The 26,831-nt window shown below is 35.6% G+C and overlaps 15 protein-coding genes across 15 annotated transcripts; 8 read left to right on the top strand and 7 right to left on the bottom strand.

Moving 5' to 3' along the window:
• Positions 1–143: 143 nt before the first annotated feature.
• On the bottom strand, positions 144–1,160 carry RO3G_09269 (uncharacterized protein; the record flags this gene model as incomplete). Its single annotated transcript, XM_067663854.1, has 5 exons — positions 144–293; positions 337–452; positions 538–635; positions 871–1,015; positions 1,139–1,160. 5 exons carry the CDS (start codon positions 1,158–1,160, stop codon positions 144–146), a joined length of 531 nt encoding a protein of 176 aa, XP_067519955.1.
• Positions 1,161–1,749: 589 nt separating this feature from the next.
• On the bottom strand, positions 1,750–3,403 carry RO3G_09268 (uncharacterized protein; the record flags this gene model as incomplete). The annotated part of the gene is made up of 3 exons (XM_067663853.1): positions 1,750–2,429; positions 2,631–2,744; positions 2,881–3,403. The coding sequence occupies 3 exons, from the start codon at positions 3,401–3,403 to the stop codon at positions 1,750–1,752; spliced, it is 1,317 nt and encodes a 438-aa protein (XP_067519954.1).
• A 781-nt stretch (positions 3,404–4,184) lies between these two features.
• Positions 4,185–6,979, top strand: RO3G_09267 (ATP-dependent protease La; the record flags this gene model as incomplete). The annotated part of the gene is made up of 6 exons (XM_067663852.1): positions 4,185–4,841; positions 4,904–4,987; positions 5,057–5,547; positions 5,613–6,343; positions 6,416–6,586; positions 6,651–6,979. 6 exons carry the CDS (start codon positions 4,185–4,187, stop codon positions 6,977–6,979), a joined length of 2,463 nt encoding a protein of 820 aa, XP_067519953.1.
• A 355-nt stretch (positions 6,980–7,334) lies between these two features.
• On the bottom strand, positions 7,335–8,082 carry RO3G_09266 (uncharacterized protein; the record flags this gene model as incomplete). Its single annotated transcript, XM_067663851.1, has 3 exons — positions 7,335–7,595; positions 7,672–8,016; positions 8,068–8,082. 3 exons carry the CDS (start codon positions 8,080–8,082, stop codon positions 7,335–7,337), a joined length of 621 nt encoding a protein of 206 aa, XP_067519952.1.
• A 762-nt stretch (positions 8,083–8,844) lies between these two features.
• Positions 8,845–9,557, top strand: RO3G_09265 (60S ribosomal protein eL27; the record flags this gene model as incomplete). The annotated part of the gene is made up of 5 exons (XM_067663850.1): positions 8,845–8,871; positions 8,986–9,040; positions 9,099–9,267; positions 9,344–9,428; positions 9,483–9,557. The coding sequence occupies 5 exons, from the start codon at positions 8,845–8,847 to the stop codon at positions 9,555–9,557; spliced, it is 411 nt and encodes a 136-aa protein (XP_067519951.1).
• A 285-nt stretch (positions 9,558–9,842) lies between these two features.
• RO3G_09264 (40S ribosomal protein uS2) lies at positions 9,843–10,832 on the top strand (the record flags this gene model as incomplete). The annotated part of the gene is made up of 4 exons (XM_067663849.1): positions 9,843–9,861; positions 9,916–10,029; positions 10,090–10,166; positions 10,218–10,832. The coding sequence occupies 4 exons, from the start codon at positions 9,843–9,845 to the stop codon at positions 10,830–10,832; spliced, it is 825 nt and encodes a 274-aa protein (XP_067519950.1).
• A 390-nt stretch (positions 10,833–11,222) lies between these two features.
• RO3G_09263 (uncharacterized protein) lies at positions 11,223–12,365 on the bottom strand (the record flags this gene model as incomplete). Its single annotated transcript, XM_067663848.1, has 5 exons — positions 11,223–11,821; positions 11,885–11,919; positions 11,973–12,145; positions 12,212–12,310; positions 12,363–12,365. 5 exons carry the CDS (start codon positions 12,363–12,365, stop codon positions 11,223–11,225), a joined length of 909 nt encoding a protein of 302 aa, XP_067519949.1.
• Positions 12,366–12,681: 316 nt separating this feature from the next.
• RO3G_09262 (60S ribosomal eL19 domain-containing protein) lies at positions 12,682–12,969 on the bottom strand (the record flags this gene model as incomplete). The annotated part of the gene is made up of 1 exon (XM_067663847.1): positions 12,682–12,969. The coding sequence occupies one exon, from the start codon at positions 12,967–12,969 to the stop codon at positions 12,682–12,684; it is 288 nt and encodes a 95-aa protein (XP_067519948.1).
• Positions 12,970–15,227: 2,258 nt separating this feature from the next.
• On the bottom strand, positions 15,228–15,548 carry RO3G_09261 (uncharacterized protein; the record flags this gene model as incomplete). Its single annotated transcript, XM_067663846.1, has 1 exon — positions 15,228–15,548. One exon carries the CDS (start codon positions 15,546–15,548, stop codon positions 15,228–15,230), a length of 321 nt encoding a protein of 106 aa, XP_067519947.1.
• Positions 15,549–16,056: 508 nt separating this feature from the next.
• Positions 16,057–17,088, top strand: RO3G_09260 (uncharacterized protein; the record flags this gene model as incomplete). The annotated part of the gene is made up of 6 exons (XM_067663845.1): positions 16,057–16,137; positions 16,192–16,301; positions 16,353–16,446; positions 16,501–16,745; positions 16,801–16,844; positions 16,898–17,088. The coding sequence occupies 6 exons, from the start codon at positions 16,057–16,059 to the stop codon at positions 17,086–17,088; spliced, it is 765 nt and encodes a 254-aa protein (XP_067519946.1).
• Positions 17,089–18,945: 1,857 nt separating this feature from the next.
• RO3G_09259 (uncharacterized protein) lies at positions 18,946–19,392 on the top strand (the record flags this gene model as incomplete). The annotated part of the gene is made up of 1 exon (XM_067663844.1): positions 18,946–19,392. One exon carries the CDS (start codon positions 18,946–18,948, stop codon positions 19,390–19,392), a length of 447 nt encoding a protein of 148 aa, XP_067519945.1.
• Positions 19,393–19,994: 602 nt separating this feature from the next.
• On the top strand, positions 19,995–20,307 carry RO3G_09258 (uncharacterized protein; the record flags this gene model as incomplete). The annotated part of the gene is made up of 2 exons (XM_067663843.1): positions 19,995–20,034; positions 20,141–20,307. The coding sequence occupies 2 exons, from the start codon at positions 19,995–19,997 to the stop codon at positions 20,305–20,307; spliced, it is 207 nt and encodes a 68-aa protein (XP_067519944.1).
• A 1,243-nt stretch (positions 20,308–21,550) lies between these two features.
• Positions 21,551–22,225, top strand: RO3G_09257 (uncharacterized protein; the record flags this gene model as incomplete). Its single annotated transcript, XM_067663842.1, has 1 exon — positions 21,551–22,225. The coding sequence occupies one exon, from the start codon at positions 21,551–21,553 to the stop codon at positions 22,223–22,225; it is 675 nt and encodes a 224-aa protein (XP_067519943.1).
• Positions 22,226–22,827: 602 nt separating this feature from the next.
• RO3G_09256 (aspartate aminotransferase) lies at positions 22,828–24,252 on the top strand (the record flags this gene model as incomplete). The annotated part of the gene is made up of 5 exons (XM_067663841.1): positions 22,828–22,837; positions 22,887–23,044; positions 23,095–23,338; positions 23,388–23,753; positions 23,801–24,252. 5 exons carry the CDS (start codon positions 22,828–22,830, stop codon positions 24,250–24,252), a joined length of 1,230 nt encoding a protein of 409 aa, XP_067519942.1.
• A 130-nt stretch (positions 24,253–24,382) lies between these two features.
• Positions 24,383–25,287, bottom strand: RO3G_09255 (uncharacterized protein; the record flags this gene model as incomplete). Its single annotated transcript, XM_067663840.1, has 2 exons — positions 24,383–25,059; positions 25,116–25,287. The coding sequence occupies 2 exons, from the start codon at positions 25,285–25,287 to the stop codon at positions 24,383–24,385; spliced, it is 849 nt and encodes a 282-aa protein (XP_067519941.1).
• Positions 25,288–26,831: the final 1,544 nt, after the last annotated feature.

Genomic DNA, 26,831 nt, shown 5'->3' with positions numbered 1-26,831 from the left:
AAAATTTCATGTTTGGTTACAAAGTCAGCATATGCCAAGCAGGTAATGATAACTGGCTTTCTTCCTTGCAAATGGATAAATTTGAGCATATCTTGTTCATTAGATCTAATTAGTCATTGAGATACGTTTATTAAAAAAAGCTTCTACGAACCTTGCGTGTCGCCATCAATATTTTTCAAACGAGTCATTAAATTGATGCTGTCCTCCATGTCACGAGAGGCAATTGGTTCTGTCGATTGGGAAGAAGGCGAGACAAACCTTTTTTTCGGCGAGCGATCGGTCGTGGAGAATATCTATCATGGCTTGCAGGCATTTTACTCTTTCTTCAGCTCCTACCGAATGCAAAACTGATTTTCGGGCGTAACCAATGATAGTATAATTTTCCTCCTCCAATTTGGCTACCTCTGCTAAATAATGTGGCAATAAATTTAAGATATTATCGCTTTCTGATACTATTTATAGGGAAACGTAAGGTATATTGCATTTTATTGTATCTCTTTTAACAATGCATCCCAGTGATTCTCATTTAACACGTACATGCTTCGCTTTCTGATATGTCGGACGCTTTCGTGGTCATGCTTGATATGCAATCTTTTGACAGCCACTGACATGAACACAGGGTTATTCCTCTTGACCTACGAAATAAATGGTTGTAAATTACCCTTTTCACTTCTAAATCGCCCAGTATAATTTTTAGTGATCTTATATATTTCTTCTAAGCTCAAACTTTCAAATGAAAAGGTCCTCTTATCATCTTTTGCAGGAGAATTCGGTGTAAATGCCACATTGAAGAAGGAGAGGATTTCCCGGTCTCCAACTAAAAAATCAATGTTAAAATTTTGGAATTGAATTGTACTGTTACAACAGCACTTACAGAGAAGAGGCTCCTCAGGAGTTGTCTCTCGAGATGAGCCAATCTCGGCCTCTAACAAAGCTCCTTCAACCAGCTCTACTACTAAAGGATACGTATGAAAATGTAAACGACGTCCATTCAAAGAAGAAGTGGGTACCAATACTAGTAGATACTGGTCGCCATGATGACATATTTTCATATTTTTTGGTATGGTATCTATCAGCATCAAGCACTCCCTTTGCTCAGGTCTTTATTGTTTTGATAGTTTGCTTTTAAGAATTTGACTTTGGGCATCAAAAACACTCATATTTTGTAATACGCATATACAAGGTCCTGTTGTTGTCTAATTATCACAACACAAAATCCATTGTAGAATATCAATGGGTTGTCTCATGAAAAATGTTGCTAAAATTCTACAAAAATGTTTTATTGAATAGGTGCAAATGTTTGTCTATATGATTCATACTTGCATTTTTATTATAGCACATAAATCTTTTTTTACTGACATGAAACATTATTAACAAAGCACAAGTGACCCTCTTATTCCCTGGACTATATATGTATATATAGTAGAATGCTTTCACTTTTTTATTAGCCCTGTAAATTTGGATAAATGCTCTTTCTTTGTTGAATGTTATTACATTCTCAGATATGATCCTTGATATAAAATTAAAAGTATAGTCATGACCAGGATCTTTATAAAGAGCCTACCTGCATTAATAATCATCTTTTCTTTTTATAAAAAAAAGATGTTAATGTCAACTGCATCAATCCAATCACCTGTTTATAGCAAAGTATCTTTTTATAAATAAAAGGATAAATGTATGCCAATAAACAGTAACCATCCTGAAGAGATTTTATTATTATCAGTTTAGTTGTAGTAAACAGGCTTGATTTTATTTTGGTAGTGAAAGTCGAGGGCTAAAAGAAAACATGTCCAGTATTCTTTCATCTTCCGTATTCCAGTGAGCAGAGCATAGTCTATACTCTACAGGTAATAACAATTCATTTTGTCTCTGAACAAGTCTGTACCGAACAAGATAATGTTTAAAATAAGGGCCACCACATGAGGAACATCTACTTGGAGCAGATAAATATACTAATATGTGATCGGGGCATTTCTTTTTAATCGTGTCTAGTGCTTGCTTCAATATCCTTATCTTCTTCTTTTTGTTTATTAAATGATACAAGATGGGCTGAATTAGTTCTCTTGCACATAGTTCAAACAAACTTGATGGATCATAAACCAAGTCATGCACAGTGAATGCATCCGATAGATTTCGACAGTGATCGGTTCGAATGGTTACCATGGGGAGATCCAGTAGCTCAGCCGGAATGGATCGAACATTGGTATGTGATAAATCTAGCAAGATCAAATTTGTCAAGTGTGCTATGTTGGCCAATACAGTTTTGATTGGATTGAATGAGACATCAACTAAAACCAATTGAGTAAGCCGGTGTAGATTGTCAGGCAGGTATTGAAGTTGATTGTGTGACAGATAAAGCCGCCTTAAGCTGACCAACTGTTTGATACTTGAAGGTATTTCTCGTAATTTGTTATGCGACAAGTTGAGTTCTGTTAATTTGGTAAATAGAAACATTTGGGTAGGCATTGATAGCAATTCCATATTTCGCCTATTATTACTATATAATTAATATAGAGTGAATCTATAGTATAGTGAAACACACAAATCAAGACAAGATCTTGTATAACGAGCTAATAGGTCATGTAATGTATGATTTGTAGTATCTAATATTGACTGATTGCAAAATGTACTATTAGCGTGGCTTAAATCTTTTTCTAAAGAGGTCGAAGAAAACAAGTGGTGTAAAGGTAATTGTTCGATGGAACTTAATAAACTTTGAATAGCAAAGCGATCGCTCATATAAACTATAATAATAAAAAGAATGAGAAAAAAAATAAAACAAAATAATAATAGGTCCTCTTTTATATATAGAATTAACGTCATTATTTTAAGGTTTTTATAAGCAATGGTCATTATCTGACCATGTTGAACTCCATTTACTAATCACTTCAATTTTATTTGATTTAGCAAATCCAATTGCATTTCTAACCAGCCTGTTCCTTATTTCCGAGCTTAGACCTGTCAGATAACCAATCTTTCCTTCCCTTTTGTCTTCATACTTTAATAAAACTGCTCCAACCATCTTTCCATCCTCGCTTTCCATGATCCATGCGTTACTCTTTTCTTCTTTATTCAAATTTGATAATATCTCAATCATATCTTCACTCTTCCTTTTCAGTTGGCCATCATATTCTTGACTTATCCACTTGTACCAAAATAACCCTATACTTGTTGTCCACACAATGAGTTCTAGTATGGCTATACTCCACGTCACTTGTTTCAGTGTGAGATGTATCCCTACCATACTCACAATGCCAACTTGCCAGCTTTGTCGAACACTCTTTCTTTCTGCCAAAGCCTGTAATACTCGACTCTTTTTTCTTTTATTTTCCATTGACATATAAAATTGCTTTACTCGAATTTGGTCATTGCTGGTATATTCTCGAATCTTGCTTTGATTCATTATAAATAAATAAATAAAAAAAAAATCCAAAATAAGAGAGAGAAAAAATATAACAGTCAAGTCACAGAGCATTAAACCCTTTGTGATACTCAAACACATATGCACACCTTAGCTTTTTAGTAAAAGACCTGAGTGGAGCATTTATTATTAACAAATCATTCAATAAACTTATGAGTCGGCCATTGGTTTAAATGCATGAAAATTTTAATATGCAGTCTAACTCAAAGTATTTTTCTGTTGACTCATTTTAAAATAAGTTCTTACTCGCTTTACAAAACAGTTGAAGAAGATGAGATTAATACGCACATGCTTAAGTGTGCTATTATTCTTCTTTTACAAACTTGATAAGTTAGATTCATATCCTGTTTTACTTTCCCTCCTTTCAACAATGGTAATATACCTTTTTCTTTTCCTTACAATTTACTGATCTATACATCAATTTTGCCAAAATACAATAGCCGCTTTATATATCAAAATTGCATGTGAGTATTAGTTGCTTTGTTAACTTTAGCATTGCTTGTACTGAAAATTTCTAGAATACGCATGCCTACTTTTCAAGTATATTAAGAATGACTCTCTTTTCGGTCAACTATCAAGACGAGAGTTAACGGTTGTGTCATATTTGTAAGACAGGAACGTTGTATTTATTATTGTTTTTAATTTTAAATACCGCCATTTATTTTGTTTATGCCATTTTTACATAATCACATATGAACTATCGTATTTCAGTAGCAACCTAATTTATCGCTCCTTATTTCTCTTTAGTAACTTTTCTGCACAAATGTCTTTAGCCCTTCCAGACAGTTTACTTGTTGTCCCTCTAGAAAATAGCGTTATATTACCTTCAGTCGTTCTCAAGATCTCTATGCGAGGAAAAGATGCCACATCGCTAAGTCGCAAGCACATGCTTTCAACTGATCAGCAAAATCCGGTTTATATTGCCTGTATTCCATTCACTTCAAAAAGCACAACAAATGAATCAGAGGGCGCTATACAATTACAAGATAAGGATAGATTGTTCAATTATGGCTGTGTAGCTCGCATTCTGCGAGTTACAAGAGCCGGTTTAGGCGCATTCACCCTATTTATTGAAGGAGTGGCTCGATTCAAGGCTAAGGACGTCTACATGCAAGAAAATAGGTTGCACGCTCGAGTGAGTTATGTTAGTACACAGGAAATAAGCGATACAGATGATGACATGATTCGATTCAAGGCACTTGTACAAGAATTTTTAAGCAAGATGCAAGAGCTTCAGATGCCCCAAAGCTTATTCCAGCAGCTAACGAAGCTCTTGGGTTCTGTGCCTTCTTCAGGGTTGGCCGATTTATTAATGACAGTGATTGAAACGTCCTTTGATGAGAAATTGTCCATGTTGGCGATTTTAGATATAAAAGAGAGAATTGAGAAAGTTAGTGGCTGGATGACGCGACAACTACATGTAAGATGCATGTTGTTCTTTCTCTATTTTTACTTATTTAAATCGTGTATACATTTATATAGATGCTCAAAATATCTGAACAGGTTCATTCTAGTGTAGAAAACAAATTATCAAAAACGCATAGAGAATTTTATCTGCGACAACAGGTATATAACAAAAATAATTAAATAAATAAAGAAAGAAAGAGAATCTGAATTATATTTGATTAAAAAAAGTTGGAGGCTATTAAAAAAGAACTTGGTGAACCTAGCAGTGCAAGCGAAAGTAAAGATGAAGACGAAATAGAATCACTTGGTCGAAAACTAGAAGAGAAGGGTCTACCTGAAGAAGTCTATACTATCGCTCAAAGAGAACTTAAACGTCTTAAAAAACTTCAGCCTACAACAAGTGAATACTCTGTAGCTCGTAACTATTTGGAATTATTAGCGGATTTACCTTGGAATAAAAAGACTACGGACATGATAGATATAAAAAAAACCAAGAAAAAACTAGAACAAGATCACTTTGGACTGAAACATGTCAAAAAGCGTATCATTGAATATCTTTCGGTCATAAAGATCAAGGGTAATTTGAAAGCGCCTATTATTTGCTTTGTTGGACCTCCTGGTGTAGGAAAGACCTCGCTTGGTAAATCGATTGCATCTTCTCTAGGTCGTGAATTTCATCGAGTTTCTTTGGGAGGTATTCGAGACGAGGCTGATGTGAGGTAACTATAATTTTATTCCAACATCCACATACAAACAAAGAGCGTAACCCTTCAAAAAACAACAGAGGCCACCGGAGAACTTATGTTGGTGCCATGCCTGGCTTAATTGTTCAAGGCTTGAGAAAATGCAAAGTGAATAATCCTTTGTTTTTACTGGACGAAATCGACAAACTTTCTCATTCAACTCACTACGGTGACCCTGCTGCTGCCCTTTTGGAAGTCTTGGATCCTGAGCAAAACGATAGCTTCACGGATCATTATCTGAATGTCCCTTTCGATCTTTCCAATGTTTTATTCATTGCTACAGCCAACAGTCTTGACACCATACCAGAGCCTCTCTTGGACCGTATGGAGGTGATTACTTTGAATGGCTATACATTTGAAGAAAAGCTTTATATTACAAAGTCTCATTTATTGCCTAAGCAATTGGCTATCCACGGTTTGCAGATGAACCACATAAAGATGTCGGATGAGGTGTTGCTTAAAATAGCAGAAAGTTATACCAGGGAAAGTGGTGTACGTAGCTTAGAAAGGACAATTGCTTCTATAGTTCGCGCTAAATGTGTCATCTTAGCTAGCTTACGTGAATGTCAGAGGGAAAGAGAGTATGATCCGAATGTGACATTATCAGATATTGAGGAAATATTGGGTATGGCATATTATGAAAAAGAAATAGCCGAACGAGAAGCAATGCCAGGTGTCGTAACAGGTTTAGCGTACTCAGGTAGTGGTCATGGTGGTATACTGTTTGTAGAATCAACAAAAATGCCTGGACATGGAAATTTGCATCTTACTGGTATGTATAACAATGAAAATCACAATGAAAATTACTTTATTTTTAACAGATCAACACTATACATTTGAATAGGTTCCTTAGGGGAGGTGATTAAAGAGTCTGGAAAACTGGCTTTAACATGGGTAAAATCTAATGCATACGCATTAAAGCTTGTACCAGCAAAAGATAGTGATCTTATAGAAAAACATGATATTCATATTCATGTTCCTGGTGGTGCTGTTCCAAAGGATGGTCCAAGTGCAGGTAAATATAAACAGCCATTTCTGTTAGCTAGATGATAAAGAAAATTCATCTTTCTTTATCATAGGTGTTACCTTGGTTACATCGCTCGTTTCCCTCTTTTCTGGATACCATGTACCAGCAACAACAGCAATGACGGGAGAAATTTCGTTAAGAGGACAGGTGTTGCCAGTGGGAGGTATCAAAGAAAAGGTTGTATCTGCTCATCGCGCTGGTATTCGTAAAATCATTTTACCTTTCCGAAATCGTAAAGATGTCAGACAAGATGTACCAGACAAGTTAAAGAAGGATATCGAATTTACTTATGCAAAGAATATTTGGGAAGTTTTGGAAGCTGCATTGATCATGAATGATACTGAGAAATGGCATATGCGTGTTTATGAAAGTCATTTATAATCAAAATGTTTTCCAAAGACAAAAAGAATATAAAACAAATATTTGCTAGATTATTAAAAAAGATCACCATTTTTTATTGCTTAAGGATCAAAATTTGGAAGCATTATGATTATTTAAGGATTATCTTTCGGTGTAAAATAAGGTCGATATTATTTTGCTAATGTTCATAATCTTTTGTTTCGGGCTTGCTTTTGTGTTTTCAGGCATCCCTAAAAAATTCACAAGGTTAGTTTATTTTTTTTTTGTATGTCGTGTACGTTCTACATATTCATCTAGAAAGGCTTTTAATTCACTCTTTTTACAGCCCATTCCTTCAAAACATTCATTAAGATCTATATTCTTTAGAAAGTATAAGTTATGAAAGGACAAAATAAGAGGGTGCAGTTTGTTTTACTTCGTAATTGACTATTTTCCTCCAAGTATCAGGTTTATAAGTCTTGATGTGATGAATGATATTTGCTTTTACCGAGTCACTGGGTGTTTCCTCTTTCTCTTCCTCCGGTCGAATGTTTTCTTGATTTGACTTTGTATTAAGAGACATCCAAATGCCTTCTAATTTTTGAATCATTTGTTGTCTACTATTGGATCCTTTGTATCCATACTTTTTCAGTGAAGCCTATTTTGTAAATGACCAATTCATTAGCATGCCCTTTTCAAATATTTAATTTAAATTGAGCCACCTCCTCTTTTACCTTTAGTTCAGCTAATGTTAAATCATGATAGTTCGGCATAGTTGGGATAGATTCCTGTTGTGTGATACTAAATTCCTCTGCTTCTGATTGGCTTGAGTCAGGATTATCTAACAAGATAATATCGTTGTTGGCACTTAAAATGCTAAAGTTCTGTTCCTCATCATTCGAATTAACTTCATTGCTCATAAACATATCTGTATTGGGTATCATAGAGATGAAATCTTCAGAAAAAGAAGAATGTATATCGTGTCTTTGAGTGATATCCAAAATAGAAGATGAACTAAAATCTCCTTTTGATATTTCTTCATCCACTGTGTAAAAAGTTTGTTCTTGAATTTGAGACAGCTACAATATTTTCTTTAACAAGAGAAATTTTGACAGAATCTGCTCATATACCTCAGGTGAAGACATAACTTCTAAAGGATAATTAAATATGAGATGTATGAGCGGTAACAATCTTGCAAACTTGATATTATCAAAGAGTACATGCTGTAAAAAATGATCCTGTGCCTTGTGTAATTGAAAGAGTTTATAGGATTTTGACGTCTTGTCCTACATCTAGTTGTCAGCAAAAGGAAATCCATACTTCAAAAAAAAAACCTTACTTGCAAATGCTGTAAAGTGGAAACAATAAATGAATGATCTCGTTCCTTATTAAAGAAGGTTTTATGTTGTAGTGATTTTAATTGTTGGTCATTTGTTTCAAGGATGCTCAATATACTTTCAACAGTCTCATGTAGCGCGTTTTTATCGTTTGAAAGTATCTCTGCGTGTTCGAATAGCTGGGCTACGTGCCCATTTTTTTTGTCTTGAAATAAAGACAAATTTGATCCGTCCAAAAGCACAAGAGCTAAAGAAAAGTAATCTTCCGGTAAGATTTTGCTATTATTGCTACTATCATCACAAGTTGCGCCAGAAAGCTTTTGCTTTTTTTCTACAGACTCATTGGAAGGTGTTCTTATCCTTTTGCTTTGACTCATGGATGCAGAGAACAAGAAAAAGAAATGAGCCGATGTGGCAGTGAATAAACGAAACATTTCAATCTCAGATGTGAAAGCATCGCCCAAAGAAATTCTTGCCCAAGAGGAGGAGAAACAATGGAGAAGGGAGGAGAGGGAAGAAAACGGTAGAAACTCAGATTTTCTCCTCTTCCTTTACATATCAATCACCAACATGGTCAAATTCATCAAGGCTGGTAAAGTACGTACCTTTAATGGATGGATGCAGATAAAGAAGGATTGGATTTCACCTTTTTTGTTTGGATACAGAAAAAAATCAAAATCGGACACCATTTAACTCTTTCCGTCAATTTAGGTTGTTGTCATCTTGCAAGGTCGTTATGCCGGTAAAAAGGCTGTTGTTGTTCGCAGTAAGATATTTTGGAAAGAAAATCTGGGCTCATTACTCGGTATTAATCTTGTTTATAGACCACGATGAAGGTACCAAGGACAGACCTTATGGTTATGCTGTTGTTGCTGGTATTGAACGCACTCCTCTTAAGGTTACCAAGTCTATGGGTAAGAAGAAGGTTGCCAAGCGTTCCAAGGTTAAGCCTTTCGTCAAGATTATTAACTATAACCACATGATGCCCACTCGGTAAAATAAAAAAAGAAAAAAAAAAAAAAAAGAAAACCCTATTTAGCAAAAAGCTTAAATCCTTTTGCTCTTATAGTTATGCTTTGGAATTGGAACAAATCAAGGGAACCATTTCTTCTGAAACTTTCAAGGAGCCTACTCAACGTGAAGACTCCAAGAAGGTAAGAGCATTAATTTATAACATAGAAGACGAATATTAACTTAGTTTTTTGCAGGTTATCAAGAAGCTCTTTGAAGAACGCTACCAAACTGGTAAGAACAAGTGGTTCTTCAGCAAGCTTAGATTCTAAGTCTCAAACAATAAAAATACAGTGTTTCCATATCAAACTGTCGTAATTTTAAAATTTGATATCGCTTTTGTTTTTGCTTGTGCTTTTTTTTTGTCTCCGGACCGGATGTGGAGTTTTCTGCATATATGCTGCCATTGATACACAAAACAACCGTAAAGGGTTACAAATAAAACCAAGACATCCATCAGATCCTTTCTCTTTCCCTGCACCCTTTGTAATGTATAGCTCAATTCATCATTCAATTAACAATATTAACATCTTTGACAACGTCTATAGCTAATCACAATGTCTCGCACTCCTGCCAGTAAGATTAGATGAAACAGCAAAATTAAACGTATTTTGACGTATATTTTTTCAGTTCTTAGCCCTACTGAGGAAGACATTCAACTTTTGTTGAGCGCTCAATGTCATATTGGTACCAAAAACGCCAATGTTCGCATGGCTCCTTACATTTATAAGCGCCGTGCCGATGGTAATTAAATTCCTGCTCGACTTCACTTTACATTCTCACATGTAAATCACAACCCTATAGGCATTAACTTGATCAACATTGGCAAGACTTGGGAAAAGCTCATTTTCGCTGCCCGTGTCATTGCCGCCATTGAGAACGTAAGTTAATTATGCAACGCTTGACATGTAAAATATTAATCTGCTTATTAGCCTCAAGATATTGTTGTTGTCTCTGCCCGTCCCTATGGTCATCGTGCTGCCTTGAAGTTTGCTCGCTACATTGGTGCCGAAGCTATTGTCGGTCGTTTCACCCCCGGTACCTTCACTAACTACATCACCCGTTCTTTCCGTGAACCTCGCTTGATTATCTGTACCGATCCTCGCTCCGACTTCCAAGCTGTTTTGGAAGCTTCCTACGTCAACATCCCTGTTATCTCTCTTGCTGACACTGATGCCTCTCTTCAATACATTGATGTTGCTATTCCTACCAACAACAAGGCTAAGCATGCTATTGGTTTGATCTACTGGCTCTTAGCTCGTGCCGTTCTCCGTCTTCGTGGTACTTTGGACTACAACACTCCTTGGGAAGTCATGGTTGATATGTTCTTCTACCGTGACCCTGAGGAGATTGAAAGAGAAAACGAAGCCGCTGAATTGGAAGGTGATTTTGCTGCCACTGCTGATGCTGCTACTGGTGAATGGGCTGTTGAAGGTGATGCCGAAGGTGTTGCTGGTATTGCTGCTGCTGCTGACTGGTCCGCTCAAACCACTACTGATTGGGCCGAAGATGCCGCTCCTGCTGCTACCTCTTCTTGGGAAGCTTAGAGTGTTTGAATAAAATAAAATAGAATTGTTTTTTGTGTTGCATGTATGAAAGGTTTTCCTATTTGTTTATTCATAAATTACATCGTATGATTATTTCATGGAGAGCAACTTGACATCAAACACAAGAGTGGCGTTTTTAGGGATATCTGGAGGAATACCACGCTTGCCATAAGCCAAAGGAGCAGGAATGGTCAATCTCCGTTCACCACCGGCCTTCATACCTGCAATACCAAGATCCCAGCCTTTGATGACTTCACCACGACCCAAGAGGAAATAGAAAGGCTTACCCGAAATGTTCTTATCGAAAATTTTACCATTTGTTAGCTTACCAATGTAGCGCATACCAATCTTCAAGAAATTCAAGTTAGTTGCTGCATTAGTATCCATTCGTTAAAAAAAAATTACTTTTTGGCCGTTTTTGCAAGAAGAGCCTTCACCGATCTTGACATCTTCAATAATAAGTCCATTAGGAAGCTTGGTTTTTTTCTTAAACTCCTCTTTTTTAGATTGATCCTTTTTATGCTCTTCCTTTTTATGCTCTTCCTTTTTATGTTCTTCCTTTCTCTGTTCTTCCTTTTTGTGTTCTTCCTTTTTAGGCTTTTCCTTCTTAGGCTTTTCCTTCTTATGATCTTTCTTGATCTCTTCTTTCTTCGTCTCTTCTTTCTTCGTCTCTTCTTTCTTGGGTTTTTCCTTCTTGGGCTCCTCTTTCTTTTCAGTCTTTTGTTTTTTGAGAGGCTTCTCAAGAACTTTAGAAGCACGCTTCTTAGTAGTAGAAACAGGTTCTTCTATATCGTCTAGATCATCTTCCAAATCATCCGAAACCTCATTAGTATTCACTTTATAGTCAATCTCTTCTTCGTCTTCATCAGAATTTGTTTCTTCACCAGAGTTTGTTTCTTCATCGTCGGATTCAATTTCATAATCAACTTCTTCATCGGAGTCAGAATAAACCTCACTTTCGCCTTTCAAGGATGCAATCAAAGCCCTGTCTATACCAAGGTAAACATGAAAAGATTATAAAAATTATGGGCTTGTTAAAAAATTAAACCTACTGATTTCTTCCTTGCTGGCATTAGGAGGGAGCTTTCTAATTCAAACTTGTTAATCGTTTTTATCCTATTAACCACTGTTTAAACTCACTGTAAGTACTCTGCAACGCTATCTTCATCCGATAAATCAATAGAATCCATATCTTCGCCTTCATCACTTTGAAAAAGATAGTTGCCAGTAAGATGAATACTATTTCGACCTTTAGCAGAAAAAGTAATCTCTTCACCTTCAACAAACGTGATATCTAGAGGCTGTTGTTCAATCTAAGATGCATGAAAGAGTTTAATATGCTGTCTAGCTGTTGTAAAGCTGCATTAATTTTCGTTTACCTTGTTAGGAACTAAAGTACAAAGGACAAACTCCTTCTTGTCGATCAAAACAGAAACAGAGCTACGTTTATTATCTGCTATGTCAACAGATAGAGAAGCCTAATAACAAATATATAAGCGCTTTAGAAGATTTTTACATGTATATATATACCATAGTGATACGGAAAGGAGCCGTAACAACCTGGCTGTAAGTTTTTTCAGGTTCCAACTGAAGGCCTGAATGTTCATAAAAAAAAAACACGTATTAACTATAAACTCACTATTATCATAAACCATAAATTACCCCAAAATCCTTGGATACTCATGGTGTATATTAAAATAAGAGAAAAACAGCATTTGAAGTGTAGAAAGAGAAAGAAAAAAAATAGAAAAAACCAAGTCACGAAAATTTCAATTTTTCCCATTACCCATTATTCATTTCCACTTAAACAGTATAAAGTTCAATTGTCTCGTTTGAATTTATTAAAGATTTAAGCTTCAACCTTTTCGGCCTTCTTGTTAGCACGACGTTCACGGAGAGCTTTGTTCTTGGCACGGAGAACATCAGCTTGTTCAGCAAGAGTCTTAGCACGGACCTTTTCAGCCTTAGCCTTGTGAATGTGTTCCATCAAGACACGCTTGTTCTTGAAACCGTTACCCTTGGACTTGAGGTAAAGTTGGTGGTACAAGTGCTTATCGATCTTACCAGCTTCTCTGTACTTGGCCAAGAGACGACGGAGGACACGCATACGACGCATCCAGATAACTTGGCTGGACATACGGGCGTCGGCAGTACCCTTTCTCTTACCGTAACCCATGTGACGACCGTTACGCTTAGCAGCAGCACGTTCGAGAACACGGAAACGAGATTGAGCGATTTCGGGCTTACGAATGATCAAACCATCCTTGACGAGCTTACGGATGTTGGCACCTGAGATAGTTATATTCTGTCAACAGCTTTTTCTGAAAAAAGAATTGTGATAACTTACGAGAGTTGGCGTTGGAGATTTCATTGACTTCATTAGGATCGAGCCAGATCTTTCTTTTACCACACTTGAGAACAGAGGCAGCGAGACGCTTTTGGACAACCAAACTGACCCTGTAATTTTTGTTTTAGTTTTCCTTTGTTTCTTTTTTTTTGGTAAAACACTATTACATTTTTAAAATCGACGAAAGCGAAAAAAGAGGAAGCTTACATGTTTCCCAGTGAGCATCCCCACTTAAAAAATTTGCTCAAGTACAAGCCACGTAAAATTAAATTACCGCTGTCAGCAAAGTTGATTTTTCATCTTCTGTATGCGATGAAATGGTAAAATAAAGCTCTCAACCATCTATTCTTTTATTGTTGTGTGTGTTTATCTACATAGCCTAATTTCTTTTATTGTGGCTTTTAATGCAATGAATAAATGAATCAATTCAGTTAAACTTTAATTTTGTGCTTTTTCTTATGTCCCTGTACATACTATAAATATACAGGCACCTAATTTTGTTTGCTTAATCATCCATATGTTTTTGAGAACAAAAAAGTGATCGGGAACATTGTTTCCGTCAAAGGTTGGCTATCTTATGTTCAAAAAGTGTTCTGTGTATTTCGGCTAGTTGAGGATGTAATAGAATCTAGGATAATCGAATAAAAGGGTATGTTAGATTTCAGGACCAAATTGTAATCAAAATATTAGATTGTTCATTGTCAAACAAAAGTGAAAAATTAGAAGAAATCATGGTTTCATTTTGATCATCAATAATTTTGATTTTTATAGACATTTGAATTAAATATATGACATAAATTTTCTGTTTTGATAATCAATCAAAAGGACCGCTCATACGATCAATCAACTGTTTATTAGGTATACACCATATAGGATTCTAAAGAACACCGTCATGGTAAGTGACAGAATAAGGATCACTTTAGTTCTCTATACATGGCTCGGCTCTTACAGTTACTTTTCTTTTTTTTTTTTTTTTTTTTTTTAAAGAGTTGGCCAAAGTCTACCGCTGTTTGTACAGGCAACTTTATTTATATGGTTTAATGAGCAACTCGGCTTATTAGCCCTTACAAAAAAATATTGTCTATTGGAAACCGAGTTGGGTGAAATAATATTATCACATATACATCTAACTAGGCAAAGGAGATGCAGTACGCGTAAATTACTACTTTAGTTGAAAGCAAAACTCTTTCTGTTGAATTAGGATGGGATTGGTACGCCAGAGCTCTAACCCAGTGGGTGCTCGGTCAAGGTTAATCGAAAGAGAGAGCAATTGACGATCAGCACATGAAGAATGTAATCGATGTACGTCGGTAGACCTAAACACTGGACGTATCTGATTACTAATGAAGGTGTAATCAACTGTAGAATAGAACGCATTGTTGCGTCTAGGATTTGATATGATATTACTTTCCCCACTATGTATCACATTATAAAAAAAGCTTCTAAATGTGGTACCCATCTAAGAGATATTTAAGTTGATAAGTGGAGTGTATGATAAGAATAGCTGAGGTCGCCAAGGGTAATGATCTGGTGTGGGTCAATATTAGATACAGAAGTGGAAGCATCTAGCACAGAATTGAAAGGTTCATTTCTGTCCTTACCTGTAAGCGTTAAGGCATAAGCCACTACAGTATGAAAAGGAGCATAAAGGGGTTGTGCATGGCTGACAAATGTTGAATAGTAGCTCTTTCGATTTATTATATATTATTCTTGAGAATGAGTTAGTGCACTACAGCATTAAACACTATAGTGTCATGCTACTGACCTCCAGTGATATAGTTCGGTGTTGGTGACCTAGAACTGCTGATCGTGTGATAACAAAAGTTGTATCTTGAAGGGTCTTCAATAAGTATTCCACTATTGACAGCCTACTGCTTGATCTTAGAAGCGTTATCAATTTCTTGATCTACCAGATTAAATTCTCTAGAATTGTGAAGAGTTCAATCCCCAAACTACTGGTATCTACCTAAATATCGACTTGAGAATTGACATTAGAGGGAAAGAGAGCAGCTGAAACATTTTGAGTAGATACTAATGTCAATTCCTCTTTAGTTGTCACCAAAGCAGTTGCCTGATTCATTTTGAAGGGAGCGTTTATACTCCATAGCAATTGAGGCCGTATATGGAAAAATCATAGACATAGCGTTGGTGGAAGACGAATCTTGTTGTACTTCGTCTTGACTCACTCTATTCTGCAGAGCAGTAAGAGACTTCCTAGTTTTTTTTAAATGACTTATTCTTGACTTTTGTGCATTAAGCAGCAATACTTGCATTAGCACAACAGTTCCAACAAACATGAGATGAAAGTTTTTTGGATAATCCCAAATGGGATGTCCCTCATTATGACAGCAACGACAATAGGTAGACATGCCACTCCACACTGTATAGAATCCTTCATCCTTCAATTGTTACCAAGGAAGCTGATAAGAAAGAGAATAAAATACGTCAAAATAATTAGGGCCGCCCAGGGTAGTGTAACTGGTACCTATATAGGTGCTGGTGTATGGTTCTCGTAAGGTACCTAAAGTACTATAATAATGATTTGTGTTCCTTTTTTTTATTGTTTGAGCGCTCTTTTAATTGTTAATTCAACTCCTTCAAGGATATCCTTACTGTTTACAGAAAGCTTAAATATGTCCTATATACATTCAAGCCAAATGTGATGTCCCATCACCTTATTTTTCAAGTAAATAGCTTGTTAGTTTAGCTTTAAAGGAGAGAAAAAGCAATCATAATGTGTTACACGGCTTGATATAGTAAATTACATTGATGACGTTCAATAAAAAACTTGTCCAATAGTATCTTTTGATTGCGACAACTACCAAATATGGTCCCTGCGTTATTTACTTCTTTTTCTTTCACTCGCACTAACATAAAATGTCGGTAGAAAGTTTCGATAATTCGTCAAGGAAAATGTTTGATGCAACTCAAGAACATAAAACCGAAACTAAGTTTACTGTAAAAAGCTGACCTGCTTGAATAAAAAAGAGAGACTTATTCAATATTACGTAGTTTTGGTCTAATTCAGCTACTTCTTTATCCCTCGTTTTACTATCAATATTTGAAGCAGCCATAGTCATTTCCTTGGAAGCTGTGATATATGCCAACTTTTCTCAAACAGCGTAAATATTCCAGTAAAAAGCAACGTGATATATGAACTCATTTTCTTTTAGTTTTTCAAAGAACAATTTGGGTTTAGGTATTCCCGTGTATCTATTAATTTTCATTCTTTCACAAATATATCAAGTATTCACTGCGTGGGATGCTGTAAGTAAACTCCAAAAAAGGGAACATGTGCACTAAATACTATGTAATATATAGATCCGTGCACAAAACTTAATACAAGTTATTGCTTTTTTATTATTTAATCTCTGCTGCTTTGCGTACGCCGTGTTTCAATTCAAACAAATAGCAGACGCATTAGATTCAAAAAACCAGGGTTTAGAAGAAGTAGCTAGTTGGTTAAAGTCTTTTATTTATCGCTTATTAATTGCGGTTGCTGTCATTACTGGAGTATGTCAATTAGTTTACCTTTATCTTGGTGCGAGATTATATCAAGAATTTGGGTATAAAAATATTTTTTTTTTCTCTGACTTTTGTAACTAAGCAATATTTTATTAGTTGGAAAATTTATAAAAGGATCGGCGCTGACCCTGGAATTAGAAGTAAGAAAAAAAAAATTTTTGCACACGCAGTTTGATTGATATTCCATGTGTAGACATGTACAGATGGTATCAAATATTTTTAACCATTTTAAAATTGGATTTCTTCTTCTTCTTGGGTTATTCCATACAATATCTTGTATTGGTTCTTAAACCCCATGATTATGAATTTCCTTTAACTATTGTTGCACTACCTGTGACTTGTCTGGTCTTGTTATTAGCTGTTTACGCCGTAAAAGATGAATGATTTAAGATGTAAAGCATTAAGCTAAACTCCTTTTTCTTGAAATAGGTAAGACACGAATCAAAATGGTTGATTAGTCTTTTCTTTTTGGGTTTATGTGCTGGTGTTGCCTATTTCATTTTCAAACTTTATCGAATTTACGATGCGACACAGGCGTACAAATATAAATATGTGAGCGAATTCCTCACGTTTTTTGGTAATATATTTTTTATGCTCTCACAGATTTAGAACCTGTATCTAATGTCTTTATAGCGAGCGTATCTTTAGTAATGGTTGTTTTAACAATTATAAATGCTGCATTTTGCTTATCAAATTTTGGAAAAGGCCTAAAACCACACTGTAAGTTTATACTGTTATAGTCAAGCAAATGGTGTTGTCTAATTTAAGTTTATGTTAGTAACTGCTCAATATTCCAAATCATCAACCCCTGAAGAATTTAACGAGCGTACACTTTCATTGGACTAATTTCTTGTTATATTTCTTATGAACTGGTTTCATATTCACTAGTATTTTATTACTATTTTTTTTGCATTTGTATCATATTCTTCAACTCTCTTTTTTTTTTAACTAAAGAAAAAAAAAACAAAAAAACAAAAACGTCTCTATACCTTATTGCAATATATTTCTTATTTTATCCAATTTTAAGCTAGCATTAAATGGCTGATCATAATCAGTTCTTTTTTTTTTTTTTTTTTTTTTTACTCGATAGCTCATATCTTTTGATTCTAAAGGTCGATGTTGAAGAAGATCATGTTGATATTCACAGTCTTCAAAACAATAGATTCCATCTGTATCCAACGGCCAAAGAATGAACTGTTGAACAAACAAAAAGATTGTTATAAGAAGCTCAGCTTGTACTGATCATATCTGCAATTGCAAAGAGAGTATGTGTACTTTGGGATCCTTACAGGAAGCTTTTTTTTATTTGACTTGCATAGAGGTTGAATGAAAGGATAATAGATGTATCAACGATTAAATATAAGCTTTTAACTAGTTTCCTTTTATGCTTACAAAGAAAAAATGAGTTGTTTTGTAATACAATGTATAAAAGAGAGAGAAAGGATTGGGTGATGCTGTTCTAAAAGTTACAGACTCGTTATGCTTTGCAACAATTATGCCTTTGTATTGACTCTTCTGATTCAATGAAAGCTTCTTTTATAACATGTATAACTCTGTTAATTTGCTTTCAGTATAAATTTGTATATCCTTTTGTGCTTTGTTCAAAGGGAAGAAAGAGGGAAACATGTTTTGATAGAATGCAACAAAGTGTAGCATTTGTGGAACAAATTAAAATTTGCAAATGGAATAAATTGACTTATTATACCTTTTTATTTCTTTGAAATGTTACAAAGCCCTTCAGTAGATACAAATAACAAAATAGCATGCTACCAAGATTTAATAAACCCGGCATCTTAAAGGCGTAAGGATAACATAAAACCGCCACTTTTGGTTTCAGAAATCTCTGGAAAAATTAATAGGATGTGCTTGATTATATTTCTAGACAATATAAATTTTAACACCAAAACCGTCTGTTTTTCTTTTTTCTTTTCTTTTTATTTTTTTGTAAAACATGGCTAGAGTTTTAAGCAAATGATGGCATGAAGACTGTCAAAGTCAGTGCCCATATTTAAACCCATCCTCTTTTTTGAGCTAAAAAAGAAAATATTACGAAAATTTGCAGCGATGAAACCCCATGTTCAACGTCGATAGGATTACATGCTGTACATCAAAACGAAACCCTACCACAGTCCATGTTTCTTTTTCAAAAAGAAAAAAGTTTACATAAATAATGAACATTTATAAATATTGGTTTTGCTTAGTTTTCATTCTCTTCTTACATTATTCATTTACTTATGTATCATGAATTCACCTACCTGTCAAGCTTTGAAATTCATAGATGAAAGACAAGCGGTGGAAGAGAAATATTTCAAAGATATCACTTGCTGCGGAGAAAGAATTGCAACTTTACACAACTTGATGGAGCATCACGAACGACTCCACGACTTGGCTGATTTCCGTGAGAGCGGTGAAGAAGGAGAAGATTTCACAAACACAATGCGATATCAAGATGTGTTTCTTCCGGTTCATAACCAAACAACGCCTATTTCACTCTACGAAGCCAGAGTGTCCAGCTTACGTTATTTTACAAACACGCAAGAGTGTCCTGCTATTGATACCAACCTTCTTTTACAGCCTTCGGCTAATAAAATGACATCCTGTTCGGACTTGCGACCTGTTTTTGATTTTGTCCAGAGACATCCAAATGCTCGACCGGTGGTCACTTGTATTAAAGAAGGTATCTCTTGACTCTTTTGTTTCTTCTTTGGGAAAAAAAAAAGGTCACTGATAGCCAAATGAATAGTATACACAGAACAAAGTAAAGAAATAGGAAAGCGATATTCATGTCGTGAACCAGATTGCAACAAGGTCTACAAGAATCTGAATGGCTTGAGGTATCATCAAACGCATGGGCATCATGATGGACACCAATCTCTCCGACCACACATTTGCAGCATGTGTGGTAAATCATACAAAGCATCGAATGGCCTTAGATACCATATAGAACATATGCACACCCTTGTCATCTAGTTCACGCGATACATGGAGCATTTCCGTCGGCTTTTCTTACATTAAAACCTACTCTTTAATTTATTAAACTAATTGTTATTTAAAAAAAGAATTTACTTTATGGATCTGTCATGTTATTTTCAGTCATGCTGACTTGTCTATTTACTGAGATTACAATAATGAACTGAAGATGGAGCCCATACAAAACAGAACTTTTGTTGATTCAATACAGTAGGGATTTGATTAAATAGAGACACTAAAGATCATCGTGGTTTTTTTAAGGCCTTTTTGGGCAAGTTAACATGGATCAAGTACATTTGTTTCTTGCAAATCTGGTTTGAATGGTTGTTGTTCAGAGTATCATCAACCCTCTTGCCCTTTGTAAATAAAGTTTTTTGAATTATTGGGTAGACCAGCCTTACCAAAGCATGGTTGATCACACATATCCATCATTCCAACTAGATTAAAATCAAATCCTTTCTATTAGGTGAAAGAAAAGGTGGTATCGACACGGTGATAAACCATCGTGTCTCTGGCAAGAATGGCATCTATGTAAAGAGGTTCTTTTCACTCGCGCTTTTCTTGGCCGCAGTCTTCTCGTCTGGTCTTGGCTTGACACTGCCACTGATGTCTGTTTCTGATGCGCTTGAGTGATAAAATACGACCATTTTGTTATTCCTCAACACAAAGGACGTTTATGATAAAGATTGGCATTTGTTTGACTGTTTCTCTTTCCACTGAATAACACAATACGAACAACTTATTGGCTTTCATTTCAAACATTTTCAGACCATGTTGCAGGGACTCGGCAGCTTCCTATTACAAAAGCACCTGTTCAAATGTCCCCTCTCCTTTTTTGTGTTTATAGAATGGATTTGATAATAATAAAGTAAAGTAAAGGGCGTTTTTTTTCTTTTGCTTCAATCACAATAGGGATGATTTTTCGTATGTTTAGTGTTTGATCATGGTTCAATTGCCACTGTTTATTTCAAATGATTTATCCGAGTATCAAAGCGATGATATAAAGAATCAAACTTTGTTTTCTTGTTTGTCCTATTCATAATTAAGGCATACAACAAATGGAACCACATGATGGCTTGAAAATACGCAGTTGGAGATAAGAATCGATTGGGTCATTTTCATGTGCAGCTTTGTTCATGTTGTCTCTCCACGTCGATTTTGCATTTGTTTGAAATCGTTCATAAAATGAACTGTTTGATTCTCAAAGATCTATAAAATAGGCGGTAAAGGATGAGGTACCAGAGCCACATCCATTCTTTGTTTACAGTCTCTTTTTATAGAAAAACAATTGACTTTTAGATTATTATTGCCAAAAGAAAAAAAAAAGAAAAATGAATGAAATGATTTCGGTAGTTGCTGATGACTTCAGTTGAATAGAAAGCCAAGACAAAGGCAACTGTTTAGCATCATTTGACAATAGATAGAAAAGGAAAGAGTGGATGATCACAGTCATTGTCGTAACAACAAAAAAAAGCATAGATGCTAACGCAAAGGATCAGTGAGGATTCTAAAGACTGATTTCATAGTGTAAGCCTGTGTTGAAAAAAGAGCACGAGGAGAAGAGAAAGTGGTTTTCATAGTTGCCAATTGTACTTGTTTATCGATCGTTTATGAAGAGTGTTGCAGCCCTCATCAAGTTGTTTGTTCGATTGTTGTGTATGATTAAGATTGACGTTTAAATCATGTTGAATGTCAATTTTGAAACACGATTGCTATTGTCCAGTGAAGTGATGTTGTTATTCTGCATATTCATTTCACGCTATAAAATACAGGGGGAAGAGAAAGATGTTCATAACCCTTGAGGCCTTGCTCTTTTTCTTTTTTTTTCTTCTTTCAAGATCTTTTTCTACAACCAAAAAGAGAAATGCACAAACTTATGATTGTCATCGGCTTGTATGTCTCTGTGGCTATCGCGGGCAAGACGATCAATGTGAAAAACAACTGTGACAAGGTGGTGAGTGTGGGTGTGCTCACGAATGGGAAGAGTGCAGCCCTTCCGGAGATATCCATGGATCTTCCACCGGGCGGCAGCAGTTCCTTTAGTGAGTCAGATACGTGGGGTGGTCGAGTCTGGGGTAGATATCAGTGCTCAGGCAGCTCTGGCAAGGACGCGACTCAGTGTGGGATAGCCGGCGCGGCTAGCCCTGCGACATTAGCCGAGTTTCTGTTTAAGGGATCCAATGGACAGGATTATTATGACATCAGCCTTGTCGATGGCTTTAACCTCCAAATGTCCATCTCACCCAGTGGGGGAGGTGCCAGCAGTGGTTACTCTTGCGGTTCGCCTCAGTGCTCAGTGCCCAGCTGTCCAGATGAATATGCTGTCAAGGACTCGACTGGAAATGTGATTGGCTGCAAGAGTGCTTGTTCGGTTACGAATTCACCAGAAGATTGTTGTACGGGTAGTTACAATAGTCCCGAAGCGTGTAAAGGAGGTGCGAATGCTGCTAGTATCAAATCCGCCTGTCCGGATGCTTATAGTTTTGCTTACGATGATCAGACTTCTACTTTTTCATGTGGAGCTGATAGCTACACTGTTTCTTTTTGTTAAACTTGTTTTGAGGCAATAAAAAAGTCTTGTGTTTTATCCATTGGGTTTCAAAGCAAGCCATTGTACAATGAATTACCTCAGGCGACACAACCCCTTCCCCTTTTTGTCATTTGCTTGCTATTCAATAGAGGCTGCTTTTAGAATCAAACGATGCTTATGATTTGTTCTTTTTCATTTTCTGTTTTATTGCACATCCCAAGCCAAATAGAATTAAGAAACGGAAGATTGTGCTGCAACTTAAAAATATTCCCACGAATGCACAACCAAAGAGTCACTCGCCCTTTTTTTTAATAATTAATAATTGCTTTTTCACATGTAGAATAAAAAAAATAGATAATTTATTATTACTTAAGCATGAAATAGACAATCCTCTCTTTTTTTTTTTTTTCTCTTTTTTTTTTAATTTCTTTTTTCATTCATTAAACAAGTAAACAAAAAAAAAAAACAAAAAAAATCACAAGATTGGGTGATGCAGAGTGAGTAACAATTTTTTTTTTTTTTTTGCCGCATGTTATTTTTAGAGAATAAAAAACCCGCGACGAACAAGAATGTCCCAGACACCTTTTAATCGTTTAAATCAACTTTCGAGTCATTTAAAGACCATGTCTACAGGTTTTATCTCTCTTTGCGTATACGACTCTTATTAACCTACTCTTCACAGCCTCTGTTTTCCATCAAGTTCCTCAAGCCCCACCTGATGTCATTTTTGACTTGACTGCAAAATACAAAGCCGACAAGAATCCCAACAAGGTCAATGTGGGTGTAGGTGCTTTTCGTACAGATGAATTGAAGCCCTATGTGCTTCCTGTGGTCAAAAAGGTAAACAGAAAGAAAAAGGCAGTGAAAGAGATGTTGACTTTCTTTCTTAGGCGGATGCCATCTTGTTCAATGACGATACACTTGACCATGAATACCAACCCATCGCCGGTCAACCTTCCTTCACTCACGCCGCCAGTCGATTGATCTTGGGAGCCGATAGTCCTGCGATCCAAGAAAATCGTTTTGCTGCCGTCCAGACCATCTCTGGTACGGGTGCCAATCATACCGGGGCCACCTTTCTGTCCCAGTTCCATCATCAAAGCAAAAAGTGTTACATTTCAAATCCTACGTGGGGTAAGGAAGAGAATATGAAAAAAAAGTCGATTTTAACTGGTTGTGATAGCCAACCATCGTAGTATTTTCAGTTTGGTTGGTTTTGAGGTAGAAGAATATCCCTACTGGCATGCTGGTACGCGTGGATTGGATTACGAAGGCATGTTACAGGCCATGCGTGATGCCCCTGAGGGTTCCATCTTTGTCCTTCATGCCTGTGCACATAACCCTACCGGGGTCGATCCTACCCGTGAACAGTGGAAGGGCATTGCGAAAGTGATGAGAGAAAAGAATCATTTCCCTTTCTTTGATTGTGCCTATCAAGGTTTTGCTTCGGGTGATTTAGACAAGGACGCTTGGGCCGTTCGTTATTTTGTACAAGAAGGATTCGAACTGTTTGTTTGTCAATCGTTTGCAAAGAACTTTGGTCTTTATGGTAAAGAGAGAGAGAAAGAGATGGGTTTGATATTCACTGACTTGTAGGTGAACGTTGTGGTAATCTGACGATTGTCACCAAGAGCGCTGAAGAAGCCAAGCGAGTCATGTCTCAATTTGAAAAACTCCAACGTGCAGAGATCTCGAATCCACCTGCTTATGGTGCTCGTATTGTGGATCTTGTGTTGAATGATGAAGCTTTGTATGCAGAGTGGAAAGAAAACTTGAAATACATGTCTCATCGTATTATCGAAATGAGAAAGGCTCTCTTTGATCATCTCGTACAACTTCAAACTCCTGGTACCTGGCACCATATCACTGATCAGATCGGCATGTTTTCCTTCACCGGTCTCAAGGCCCCTCAAGTCAAGGTCCTCAAGGAGAAATATTCAATTTATCTCACAGACAATGGTCGTGTGTCCATGGCTGGTCTTTCATCCAAGAACGTCGAGTACTTTGCAAAGGCTATTGATGATGTTGTTCGTAACGTGCCTGTTTAAACTATTCAATAAATGTGGATTGAGAAAAAAAAAAAAAAAGAAGGGAGATGATGTGCGTAGTTTTTTTATTTTTTTTATTTTTTTTATTTTTTTTATTTTTTTTATTTTTTTTTTTTTTCTTAAACAGTTGCTATTGACACACACGTTTAGATGAAAAGAAGTCTGGTTCATTCCACTGTCTCTTTTTTGATACCAACTCTTCATCCTGTTGAGGAGGTGGTGACATGATCGATACAGCAGAATCCATTCTTTGAAATTCATTGGTCTTTTGATGAACCGCAGTGACTTTAGACAAAAGAGGTTTGGGTTGTGATAGGACAGGAGTGGATTCTTTTGTTTTTTGAAAGCCTCTTTGGATATGTCCATGCAGTTGTGTGTACCATTTATCAAACGTAGGCTTTGATACATGAAGTCGATAATCAATCAGTGACAAGAATGCCATCTCTGCAGCATTGATCTCTTGAATACCAAGTCCAGTGATTTGTGCCCAGGCCTTGTTTTGATAATTTTTATCAAAAAGATATTTTGAGGCAAGCATCAGAGAAGCAAGAAACATGCGTCTTCCGCAGCACATCAAATCATCCAAACTGTTGCTTGGCTCACTGGTTTTTTTTTGAGAACGTTGATGTAATTTGTATTGAATTGCTTTTTTGACTCGAAAAATGTAAAATAAACTGATTTGCACAGTTGAATAAGTCGCTTTGGATCGTTTGAGTATTTCATTTATAAATCCACGAGTTGATATCACCTTTTGGTTTTCAAAATATTTTGGGTGCCAAATAGAATCCATCACGTTCGCAAAGGTTTCTATTCAAATCTTGTTTAGTCTACACTTCTTTTTTTTAAATCTGCATAATGCTTACCGACTAATTTTTCAATCATAAAAGTGCGTTCTTGACGAGATGAATCCATGAATTGAAGGTATTTCTCACAAGGGCGTTCTTCTGATTGACAATCGGCATTGTTATTAAATAATACAGCATTATCCGCAGTAAGAGTAGTAGATTGTTGTTGAGAAAGTTGAATAGTAATCATTTGTGAATTTGAACAATAAAAAAAAAAAGAGGGGGTGGTGTTTTTTTTTTTTTTTTTTTTTTTTTTTTTTTTTTTTTAAAAAAAAGACAATACAAAAAAAAGAAAGGAAAGAAGGAAGAGAGAAAGAAAAAAAAAAAGAAGGTAAGAAATGAATCTAGTAGAAAGAAAGGAAGAAGGTCATGTTGAATATTATAAAAAAGGTTTTGGTTTAAAATATAAAAGTGATAGAGTCGTTAATAATAATAAAAATAGGTTTAATTCTTTCTACAATTGCCTTGCAAGTTTTTTTTTTTAGGTGTTTTCTTTTTTTCTTTTTTTTTTTTTTTTTTTTCTCCTTTTCTTCTTTTTTTTTGAGTAAATTATTTATATTATCCAAGTAAAGAAAAAAAAAAAAGAGCCAAACTGTTGTTACGCAGCAAAGAAAGAAAGAAAGAAAAAAAAAAAGAAAGGGAGAGAAAGTGGAAAAAATAGGTCAAAGAATTGCCTTTTTTGGATACTCATGACTTAGTTCCGCAGTACAATTCTGGATTTGGCTGTACGGTCGGCATTTGAATATAAGAGTCGCCTGTGATTAAATGAAGATCATTTGATGATGCAAGCAAGAAAAAATAAAAAGACTGCGCTTTACTTACAAAGCTGACTTCTTGCACACAATGCAAAGATGGAGACTGAAGGATATGTTGAGATATTAGGATCTATTTCAGTGACAGAGTATATTGATAATGACACAGCACCTTTAACACATTATTCACATTCGCATAATCATAAAGAACTCAGCATTACACAAAGGGAAAAAAAAAGAGGCTAAGTTAAAAGAGGACTACATTATCAAACTGTGCTTCATGCTTTTTACAGGCGTATTCAAACATCCAGCATTAGGATTGGTATTTTATGTATTCTAAAACATTATGTCCTTTGGAGTCTTTTATTTGAATATCGGAAAAAGCTATTTTTATAGAAGCAAGTGTACATGTATTTTCGTCTTTTGTTTTTTTTTTATTTAAAGCACTGTTTAGTAAACATTTCTTTTTCTCTAGTTTCTAATCATCTGTTCAAGGCGGATAAGTGAATCTTTTAGTATTTTCCATGTTTTGACAACACAAAAAGTTTAAAGTAGATAAGCATCAGTAATTCTGAAAATGATAGCATCTGTATTCTACACTTGAATAAATGCATACTTTAATCTCAGTTCATATGCTATTTACTTTACATTGAAGATCTACTGCGGTACCTGCAAGGAAACCAAAAGAAAATGTTTGATTAAGCCAAGAGTATAAAAGAGTGTATGGCAAGTAAGCCTTGTGTCTAATTGATTGTTTTAAATCTTTATCCAAAGAGACATTGAATGGTATTGGTTACAAAAGTTAAAAACTACTCTTTAACTAGTCTTTCATGTTGGTAAAGCACATAGCCAACAATAAGAATAAAAGGAAAAAAAAATTCAAGTGTAAACAAGTCTATATTCTCTCCATTCGAATGTTGATGCTTGTATTTATGATTCAAAAATAAATTCATACAAGAGTTCAAATCTATCTTTCTAACCG

Source organism: Rhizopus delemar, genomic scaffold (genome assembly GCF_000149305.1).
Source record: "Rhizopus delemar RA 99-880 supercont3.7 genomic scaffold, whole genome shotgun sequence".
In the NCBI taxonomy this organism is placed as follows: domain Eukaryota; kingdom Fungi; phylum Mucoromycota; class Mucoromycetes; order Mucorales; family Rhizopodaceae; genus Rhizopus; species Rhizopus delemar.
The sequence above is the reverse complement of the archived record's forward strand: the minus strand, read 5'-3'. Positions and strand labels throughout refer to the sequence as shown.